This window comes from Silurus meridionalis, chromosome 8 (assembly GCF_014805685.1).
Source record: "Silurus meridionalis isolate SWU-2019-XX chromosome 8, ASM1480568v1, whole genome shotgun sequence".
Classification (NCBI taxonomy): domain Eukaryota; kingdom Metazoa; phylum Chordata; class Actinopteri; order Siluriformes; family Siluridae; genus Silurus; species Silurus meridionalis.
The window spans coordinates 14329199-14340857 of record NC_060891.1 but is presented as its reverse complement, the minus strand read 5'-3'; the positions used below and the strand labels follow the sequence as shown (position 1 = coordinate 14340857).

At 34.7% G+C, this 11659-nt stretch overlaps 1 protein-coding gene across 1 annotated transcript; it reads right to left on the bottom strand.

The window, feature by feature from the left end:
* Window positions 1–58: 58 nt before the first annotated feature.
* On the bottom strand, window positions 59–11409 carry capn3a (calpain 3a, (p94)). The gene is made up of 21 exons (XM_046855789.1): window positions 11158–11409; window positions 9858–9927; window positions 8911–9029; window positions 8686–8819; window positions 8350–8518; window positions 7908–7991; window positions 7660–7754; window positions 7500–7577; window positions 7241–7401; window positions 6009–6178; window positions 5794–5805; window positions 5385–5593; window positions 4420–4456; window positions 4028–4105; window positions 3804–3861; window positions 3662–3726; window positions 2531–2599; window positions 2372–2450; window positions 1322–1438; window positions 1141–1199; window positions 59–954 (listed from the first exon to the last, which is right to left on the bottom strand). The coding sequence occupies exons 1-21, from the start codon at window positions 11407–11409 to the stop codon at window positions 928–930; spliced, it is 2142 nt and encodes a 713-aa protein (XP_046711745.1). The 3' UTR covers window positions 59–927.
* Between the last annotated feature and the right edge of the window lie 250 nt (window positions 11410–11659).

Genomic DNA, 11659 nt, shown 5'->3' with positions numbered 1-11659 from the left:
TTAATATTTCTGTTCTTTTTCAGAAGGTAAGAAAAATCATTGAGACAAGAGGCTGCAGTCATTTCAGGAGGTTAAGAATAGTCTTCTGACCAAACCTTACATTTATTCATCACCAAAAGGTTGCTCGAGTGTAATCTCCACCTATGCATTGGAAACAAACCCTGAACATATTTCTAGGTTCCGTATTTGAGTGGGTTCTGATGGGTGTTTCCTCTTGCTATTATTCTTTTTTCCACCAAACAACTTACAACCAGGCTTGTGGAAACAAAGACAGAGGAATGTTCCAACAACAAATAGTCTAAACGGTGGCTGTTGTAGAATGTGTGAAAACTGATATTTAATCTAATTCAAGTTTATGGATTTGATTATCATAGCCAGTTGTTTTTTTTTTAAGAAAGAAAAACAGAGCAGAGATGATTAAAGACATATCTGAGGTACTGGATTGTGACAGGAAGCGAGAGATTTCCGGTTTCAGTATATGAATGAAAGAGAGAGATTAGAAGACAGGCCTGAAGAAGAACAAAATGAAAGAATTATGAACTGTAGCAAAAGGTGATCTGACACCTTGAGCACTGCAGTAAAGTTGATGAAGTAAAAGAGTTCAGGTTACAATAGAATTGTAGAGTTGAATTGTGTCACAGAGTACATGGAAGCTGAGCCTCAGGACACTGGGGAGACGTCAATACTGCAAAAGATCTAACGTAGACTAAAACTTGCTTTCAACCTGTTGAGATGATGACATCATGCCTATCACTCTGTCTGAAGTCTTCCACAGAATGTGGAACTTTTAAGTAATGACTATTTTATGTGAAGATTGTAAACATTTCAAGGCTAAAAAGGAGAAGTGGAGGTTTGGCACAATGGGTTTGAGGTAAAGGCTGGTGATTCTGGTCCTGTTCTGTGTGTTCACCTGGATCCTAAGTGTGTTTAGGCATACAGGGTCAACTGGAGCCACTGTAAGAAAGCACAGTTCAGGGTTAAAAAAACAAAATATATACTACAACCACAACTGTTGAAAATCTCACAGAATCACTATGAATAGTTAAGGTGTGGAAGGTAGGTGTCTGATGAGATTCCTATGATCAGCCTACTTAATGATATTCATCAGTCAACGTTTATACTGCCGATTGATTTATGTACCTCCAGTACGGACAGCCGGATGGTGCCGTCTCCATCCTGATCAAAGGCCTGGAAAGCTCCTAAAAAGAGACCAAGTTTGCTTTAAGTAAAAGTAAATATTGCTATATTGTAGTACTGGAGGAAATATTGTCAGTGATCAGATTTCTATAACAATGCAGATGTAAATAGATTAGAAACTTACTGAACATCGTCTCCAAACGCACAAGACAGCAGACGAAGCTGTCAAAGTCGATGTTCATGTTCTTGTTGGCGTAACGCATTGTGATAATGTTGTACAGCGGGTTGTTGAGACGGAACCCTGAATGACACATAACACACATGACTGCACAGTGACAAGTCAGTTAGAATGAATTCAGGCTTCTAAAAACAACTTCAACAAAAAATAAATGCCCATGTTTGGTACCATTATGCAGTATTATACAATTCATTTTACTGGACAAACGGTGTTCCAACCCCTTCACCTATCTGTGTTTGCAACAAAATTATTCCTATTCTAGCAATAAATATTATTTTTGACTAATATTGCACCTTTAATTAGAAGGTACAAATCCTTGTGAGCTACCTAGCCAGCCAGCCATAAAGTGAAGATTCATTTTTTGGACCATATAGTGTCCAAAATATTATTTACTCAGTATTCATTTCTTGTTTGTGTAACAGTTGTATTAAAGCAATTTCACATAAGTATAATCAATTTATAATTGTGCAAAAAAGCAATTTCGTGATTTTTCTTGTATATACTTGCATTGCTAATGGCTGAGATCAATTTAAAAGGAAAAATAATAATTTTATATATATATATATATATATATATATATATATATATATATATATATAAATTATTATTTTTCCTGTTAAATTGATCTCAGCCATTAGAAATGTAAATGAATACACATTATGAATACACATTAGTGTGTGTGTGTGTGTGTGTGTGTGTGTGTGTGTATATATATATATATATATATATATATATATATATATATATATATATATATATATATACACACACACACACACACACACACACTCTAATGTGTATTCATACTAGAATATTTATCATTCGTTTCTTCCAATTTTTCAGTTGGCTTAGTTTTTATGTTTTTTTTTTTCTTCCATACACTTCATTTCATATCCATGTCCACATAAGTCAACATGAGAGAGATTACATACTAAATGCAAAACTAAACAGAAAGAATGGCAGTGCTAATATTTGAAATAACCATATGACACTTACCTGCATCATTGATGGCATTCCTCATCTCATAGCTGCTGATAAAACCAGTCTGCTCAGCTTCATAATGCTTAAAGATTTCCTGCAAAAAAAACCTGTCAGTATGTACAGTGTGTACAGTGTGTTAGTGGTGTTTCATGAGTTAATATAAAAACCCCAAACCTGCCACTGCTTAATCTTATTCCACAACTGTCTAAACTCCTGCAGATGAAGTCTGCCTGTTCCATCCATCTAAACATTAAAGTTAAGGCCAATAACCAGATCTACATTTCATATCTTCCCACAAAAACATTAAATCCTTGCAAGCAATTTGCAAATAGGATCAAGAAGTACAGCGTGTACAGTGGTGTGAAAAAGTGTTGGCCCCTAATATAAAAATATCAGTAAAAGATAACACAAGTGAACACAACATGCAGTTTTTAAATGAAGGTTTTTATTATTGCGGGAAAACAAAATCTAAATCTACATGGCCCTGTGTGAAAAAGTGTTTGCCCTCCCTTCCCCAAACTGTGGTTTATCCCAACTGAGTTAAATTTCTCTAACCACACCCAGGCCTGATTACTGCCACGCCTGTTCACAATCAAGAAATCTATTAAATAGGACCTGCCCGACAAAGTGAAGTAGACCAAAAGATCCTCAAAAGCTAGACATCATGCAGAGATCCAAAGAAATTCAGAAACAAATGAGAAAGAAATTAATTGAGATATATCAGTCTGGAAAAAGGTTATAAAGCCAACACTTTTACACACCATTGTATATTACAAATACTTTTTAGTATAAAGTACTTAATGTATGGACAGTGGTGGAAATTATTTGATCCCCTTACCAAAAAATGTACAGTCTAGAATGAATATGGTATATTTATTTTAATAGAGAGAGACAAAGAAATCCAAATAATAAAAAAATTAAAAAATAAATAAAGGTTATAAATTCATTTGTATTTGAGCAAGTAAAAAACCTATTTGATCCAGTACCAAATTAGCAATAATTGTATGAGATGTGTGTGAGAGTCAGAATTCTTGCTGGTTGGTACAGAATCATGTACTTATTTCACTCGATCAAATACAAAATAATTTATATATGATATTAATTTATTATATTTAATCTTGATTATTTTTTATATCCTTTCTCTTTCTGTTCAAATAAACCTACCATAAAAATTCTAGACTTTATTTCTTTGTATGGGGGTAAATTTACAAAATCAGCAGGGGATCATATCATTAGTTCCACCACTGTATTTTGTAGTTCAACCATCCAAAAGTGAATTATTGAGGACATTATTTTAAAGGATACATCCATGAAGGCTATCATACTACGGCAGCTCTCTAGACTAAAACCCTCTTTTCCCATGTCTTTGTCTGTGACGAGAAAGAAAGTGAAGGTGGTTATGTAGATAATTATATGTAACCATAATTAAAAATAAAAAAATACATACGATGAGCCAACACGCTGTTCAGGACATTTCTCAGCTCACTGGCTGAGATCTCCATTTCCTGTGTGATCAGAGAGACCTTGATGACTAATATGTAATATTACAGTGCTCAAATAAATCAAACTTATTACCATATATGCAAAAATTGCAATTTATTTTTCAGTTGATTTCCACCCTAGCACCATACTCACTGTCCCCCAAGCAACCTCTGGTTCTCTAGTACTCACATCCCCAGTGATCTTCTCAAAAATGGTGCGGAACTGCTGGTCCTCCTCAGTCTCATCCCCTGCTGAGGCTGGAGCCGGCTGAGTTAGCATTAAAGTTAAGTGGCAAAAGTAAAATTATTGTTGCAGACATTTTTTAATGTTCATTAAATATAAACAATTAATCTAAATGATAAAGTACTGACAATGCTTTAAGACAAACTCTCATACCATTTAATTGGTAAATATATCAAACAGTCTGATAACACTGCTAATAGTTTTTAATAGTGCAAATAAAGTAAATAACTTGTTTCTAAGTTATGGTGTGCTGAGGACCAAGACAATACACTGACATGAAATGATATCTAATATACTGTACATGATATTTAGTTAAAGGTGTCACATGCAACACTCACAGCTGGATGGTCAGCTTCGATCCTGTTCTCTATTTCCCTAAGTAGCAATCAACAAACAATGGTCACATAAAGTTTTTAAACATTTAACTAAATTAACAACTGGACCTGCTGCCCCATCACCAATATATTCCATAAATTAATACTCAAGCAATTCTTTTTCTCCTTTCAGTCTTTGCATGATTATTTGGTCTCCAAAGAAAATAAAGATTTAATTTGTGTCTTTATATGTAAGGCTGGAAAATACTTGAGTAATTGCCCTTACGCTGTTAAAGGATTATTTTGTTATATGTTTATTTTATTTTATTCAGATGTTATTTTAACAGGTATTGGGAATACCTGTTCAACTGCACATACGTGCAGTTATTCAATCAGCCTGTTATGTGGCAGAGACACAAAGTCATGCAGAAACAGGTCAAGAGCTTCAGGCCATGTTCCCATCAAAAAGACAAAAACATCTGCTGTTGGCACATGATTGGTTAAATTGGCAACTGCAGGTGTTCCTAATAAGTGTGTGGTGAATATATTTATATATTGAGTATTTCTCAATCATTACAATAAGATCTATATTTCCTTACTTCTAATCTAATCAACATTCGTTCAACGTTCATCAATGCACCAAAACTATTCAGATGGATGAGACACAAGACTATGTGTCAAACTTGAGGACAGAAAAAATGTTTCAATATGCTGGAATACCTAAAGTCTCTTTTCTCTTTCGCCTTTTTAGAAGGCATAAACTTAATCTAATTCAAAGAGACATTTTCGAGATTGGATTGATAACATTAACCATATTAAACACATTAGGGTAAATGAAGTTGTTTTAATCGTAAACGCTTTCTTTATTTTTACCAGGTGACTTATGAATGGCTCTGTAGGACAGCAGAACAAAAATAATGATAATATGCAGTAAACATTATGATTGTGCTGTACAACTCATAATTCACATAGCCATCGATCCCACTTACTCAGACACATTCTTCTTCTCAGAGAAGACACGGAGGAGAAACTCGCCTTCCTGATGGGGCTCATAGGTGGAAGGCACTATGACATATTCCCCAGGGCTCAGCTTGAAGCGTTGAGTCACCTCCCGCAAGTTAATGTAGGCTTTGCTGCGAGCCTTGGACGAGTTCAGCAGGAAGAATTCCTTCTGCATGTGCTGCTTGTTACCATGCATCTGGCAGACAGACAAAGCAGTACAAAAACATGCTACAAAATCACTCAGAACAGTGTAGTGTGTTTAGCTGAGAGAGACAAATTCATGTAAAGAATTAGTTTTTCAGGTGAAACTGGTAAGGGAAGAGGAGCATTCACACAGTAATTTACACAATGCACACTCAGTGGTCCAAGCACTGCTCTTCAGATTCATTTCCATACCTCCTTTGGCACCTATGGACAAAGGGTAAAATAATCACAAGGTGGCACATAACTTAAAATATTCTTTTTACAATCAGTTAGATTATTAAAAACACAATAAAAATCAGTAACTCTTAAAATTCAAGCGTTTTTAGTTCTGTTTGAATACTACAGGCAAGAAATTAATACAGTTAAATAGAAGCAATTTACTGATGTGTGCTTGCTATGTCAAGTACCTCATAGATGGAAAATCCAATAGTAAATAAATTAGCACCAAGTTTGCGATCTTTTCTTCTATTTTTCTGCATAAGAGCCACAACAAAGGAGCAGGCGGCCTCACTGTTGTCCGTTTCATCATCCTCCTCAAAGAGGCGAAGGCGATATTGTGGGTTTGTCCAAAAGGTGTCTATACAGAGTAAACAAATCAATATATATAATATATGGTTCATCGGGGTGTATCGGTACAGGACTTTCGGTTTGGTAGACACGTGTATCGAATGCAATCCTTTTTTTACGCGTGGAATATTTAGTTAAAATCTGAGTTCCCTCAGGGACGTATTAAGTGGCGGATGGCAAGTTTGTTTAGTCTCTTTTTTTATTATTATTATTGAACTTAAAAACATACACAACAATGCCAGGGCATAAAAAAACCCCCAAAGTTAGCGCAGTGTCACTACGGCTACTTACTACGTACCGGAAATAAGATTTTGTTTTGCACATGCATGAAAACTTTAAAAAAAAAACACAGTGCTAGCGTTAGCCACTAACCAGCGTTTTTTCCCCAGTTTGAAGAACTTCTCTTGAAAGGAGAAAATTCTGAAAATTCGACATATCGAGGGAGTGAATGAATAAAGGATGGAAGGAATGAAGACATTTGTTGAAGTATGTTTAAATAAGTACAGCAATTAAGTAGATCATATCTTCCTGGAAAATTAAATATGAAATGTTAAACACACACACACACACACACACACACACACACACACACACACACACACACACAGACACATATGTATTACCCAAATTGGGTATGTAAACTATTAATAAAAAACTATTTAATTTCCTTTTATTAAATCAAATACATTTCTGCCAATTCAATCAATATAATAAAAAGTGTATTGCATTAATTTGATTTGTTCAATTAGATTTTTTATAAAATATTATTTTACATATTATTTAACCAAGCAGGCATTTTATTTAATACAAATGTTAATTATAAACTGCCTTAATAAAAATAACCCCAAGCTATTTTATGTTTTTTATTTCTTTCCCCAACCGACTTAAAAACCTGAGGAATTTTGTATACAAGTCATGGCAAAACCTCTGGCAAAACACTTTTTTGTTCATTTTGCCAAGTGCACTAGTCTGATGTTGTAGGCTATACAACAAATGTTTTTGCCTATACTCATAAACGTGTTTGGAATTCTTTAATTTCTATGATTTTTATTTACATTAACTAACTACTTACCTGAATAATTCCTGCAGCCTCCAGCAGAGCAGCCTTTTACCCAGCAGCCCTCATTCACAGACACTGTCCACTTGTGGAGCTTATCATCATCCAAAGCATCAGGGGTCAGGTTACAAATTTCTATCTTGGTGTAGTTCTTCATGAAATCATTATAGGACATCCTATAAAATATGAAAAAAAAAACCCTTGGCTGAAACATCAGCGGTCTGCTGCTACTGTTTGTTTAAATATCAAAGCAGAACTTTGTAGATTTACTCACCAGAACTCTCCATCTTCTGCACTCTGTTGATGCAATTTTTCTTTCTCTTCCTTAGAAATGGTAGCCCACTCCTTTGAACTACATACAGTCACAAAGGATAACAATGCTAATAACACTGCAGCTGCAATGTTAACAATTTTTATTTCTAAATGTTGCTTACTTATCACTCCAAGGTCCGTTCCACTCCACTTGGCCCCATGGATTACGGAGACGCACCAGACGGACTTTAGATTCTTTCTGTATGCTCTGTTTACACTAGAACCATAATTAGTGTTAACGCAAACTGCTTCAGTGAAACTGATGCTCGTTAAACCTTCCTACAACAAACATCCATATGAACATCAATTTCTTCAGTTTAGACTGTACATCAGAGCAATTTAATTTAATCAATTTTGACAATAATTTTACCTCATCCACAGCAGTTACAGAATAGGCATGACCTTTCACTAGCCCAGTCACAGTGCGAGTCTCAAGGCGGGCTGGGACCAAGGACTGGGATTAAAAAAAAAATTCTCACTGATTTTATCAGACTGGACATTTTTTAGATCTTTTTTCTTGATGGCTAGCAATATGAATATTACATGTGTATTTTATTAAGTTTACACATGCATATTAATCACAATTCTGGGTCAGTTTTTGATACTGAGTATTTGAGGATAGGAAGTAGCTGATTAGATATTCATTGTGCACTAATAATAATAAAATGCATACATTCACAACAATAAATTATTATGCATTGTTACTGACAGTTATAAATAACATTTAAAAAAATCTTTGTTATATAACCCGCTGCCAGTGCACATTAATATGTGTAAACCTTCATGATAGTTAAAAGAAAGGAATCACCTACATCAATAGAACAACCCATGAGGGATCCTCTCTCCAAGGCCTTTTTCATGATTTTGTAAAGTTCCTTGGGTGCCTCTTTTATTTCATAGAACTCGGTAACTCCTCCGGTGAAGTCTTCCATCCCCTCGGCAGTGTTGCCACCTTTCAGAGCCTCGTAAGAACCGTGCAGTCTGAGTAAGTATAAGCACCAAAAGACATTTGAAGCAACGACTTCTGAGATTACACTACACCACTCCTTAGCATATTTCATTTTTATTGTAAGCGTAAAAGACGTTTCCACTCTTAGACTCCTTGAGAGTACATAAACAGCGTGATGAAGGACGTCGATGAGTCTTACTTGGCATATGCTTTCTCAAGTAGAACACTCCAGAACTCATTCCTCTCAGCAGACTTAGTAAACACAAGCTGGTCATTGAGGGTAGGGATGCGATCATCAACCACAACATCGACCCAGTCACCATAACGCCAGAACTACAGGAAGAAAGAATTTTGGAAATGCTATGACTATCAAAAACATGAATAAAATTATAGTATTAGACAAACATAAATGACTAACACAAACCTGAAAATGAAATATTCCTGCATAATTGTCAGAGAAACTCTGATCTTGAGGAACAACCCGATACAGCAGCTTATCATTCAGAGTAAGACAAGCAATGGCAGCAAGCAGCCAGCAGTCTCCTAAAGAAACCAAACTGAATTAATAAATAGAATACTCTCCCACCACATATACCGAGGGAGAATAGATAATATGTTTCGTAAAGCCTTGTTATAACTCTGATGCAAAACTAATTGTTAATATGACTAAACTTTTCCCTTTATTTAATTACAACCTCACATATTCAAACCAAATGTCATTATTGTAATGAATGATCACTACAGAATTAACAAAATAACTTAACAGTATATAGTGGGGTCCAAGAGTCTGAGATTGCTGATGAAAATGTTTTGCATTTGCTTCTATTTTACAAAATATGTTATTAGAAAGTAGAACAGTATACATCACAAATGTTCTTTCATTTAAATAGTGACCTAGAGATAGTGCTAAATTATTGAGCACAGTGATTATTCCATTCATTGTTTTCAAGTTCTAAATCCTATAAACTTTATGCTTATTTCTAGGTTTAAATGAAAGAAAATACTCTGGTTCCCCACTGAATATATGTGCAAATTTAAGACCAAAAACAGGGGCCCACATTGCTGACCTCAGCATTTCTGGATTACACAATTGAACCTGCCATGTATCTGCCCTATACACAACCTTTGTGACTTTAGTCTCTTTTTATTGCTTGCATAAAGCACACAACAATGAGAAGTGCTGCCAGCCAGATTCCCTTCCGCTAGAGTAGTCACAATATCAAGGGGCCCCTGCAGGGCTATGAGTCTATTAACTGCAGCTCATAAAAGCACCCATTACATTAAACTATTGTTCAGACATGCATCAAAACTATGGTTTTGGTGTCCTGGCTCATTGAAGTAATCTCTACTATATTTAAGAATTTATCTTACCCAAGTCTCCCTGACAGATGTCCGTTCTGCTGGCACCTCCAATAATGAACTGTGGATTATCACAGATATCCTGCAAGACAGATGAATACAATATCAGGACTAAAACAAAAGCTATACCTTACAACATAGTTACAACATAGTATATATATATATATATATATATATATATATATATATATATATATATATATATATATATATATATATATACAGTACAGACCAAAAGTATGGACACACCTTGTATGTCAAACTTTTGGTCTGTACTATATATATTATATATACAGTACAGACCAAAAGTTTATATATATTATATATACAGTACAGACCAAAAGTTTGGACACACCTGCTCATTCAAAGAGTTTTCTTTATTTTCATGACTATGAAAATTGTAGAGTCACAATGAAAAATATGTCATATTGTAGGTTCTTCAAAGTAGGCATCAAGAGAATGCCAAGAGTGTGCAAAGCAGTAATCTAAGCAAAAGGTGGCTACTTTGAAGAACCTACAATATGACATATTTTCAGTTGTTTCACACTTTTTTGTTATGTATATAATTCCACATGTGTTAATTCATAGTTTTGATGCCTTCAGTGTGAATCTACAATTTTCATAGTCATGAAAATAAAGAAAACTCTTTGAATGAGGTGTGTCAAACTTTTGGTCTGTACTGTATATATATATATATATATATATATATATATATATATATATATATATATATATATATATATATATATATATATAGTAGCATGGTCTAATTTTAATGTATCTTGTTTTTATATCTTTGTATTATTAACCAAAATATAGTTTTCATTGTATTTTTCTTTCTTTATGTCAAATACATCAATTTTAAACTGTCCATCAGACAACAGCCATTTAATTATAGGAGGTGTGCTGCAAAACAGGTAATACCCTTGACTTAGGATGCAAATGCATCCTTCACATAGTAACATGATTATTAATTGATGCATTAATGAATATATAGCACCTCACTCAGCAATAGGCATTTAGCATGTATATTTCATGAATCTCATTCTATTATAAAGAGGATTCAATTCTGTGTATGTTTTGCTTTGTAGAGGATCAATGTAAGCTTAATCATACACAAATAAAAAATAACTTACATTAATTACAATAATATCACAAATATTCTTAAAAATATATGCTACATTAATTAATGAATACATTATTAATTAATTTATATATTGTTAAATTAAATCATAACCTGCTTTTTAAACCCTGTAGTTTGACTAGTGATTTGTGTCCACATGTACCCATACTATTCGCTTTTTAGCCCTACCTTGGGTCTTTTCCAGACAATGTTCTTGACCTTGTTGGACTTGTGGCCCAGTTCCTTGTAACCCAGGGACTCCACAGTGGCTGGAAAGGTCTTATCCTCAAATAGCACCTTTTTCTGAAGACAATCCAATTTCAGACTGTTAAAGTCCTGACCACTGAATTGAAGAGGTTTGTTTACAGATCCTTCTCCATCCCTTCTCTCTCTTTCCCGGATTAGCCGGTCACAAAAAAAGCCTGAGGGTGTGTAGGGCATCTTGTCACACAGAGATGTATATTTGGTGTTGTAAAAACTGCATTGGCCAACAACGTTTAGGCCTTAGTAACCTAAAATGCCTGGCATAAATCCAATGTGCTGACTTCTGATTGGCTTTTGTGCTACATGACGCCCACTTCACTTGGGCATGGAGGGGAGGCCAGGGTTTGGGGCAAAAGACATTCATGCCACACGTGTACCATGCTGGAACATATGCATACTTGTAACTAAAGACTTTTGGACCATTCCC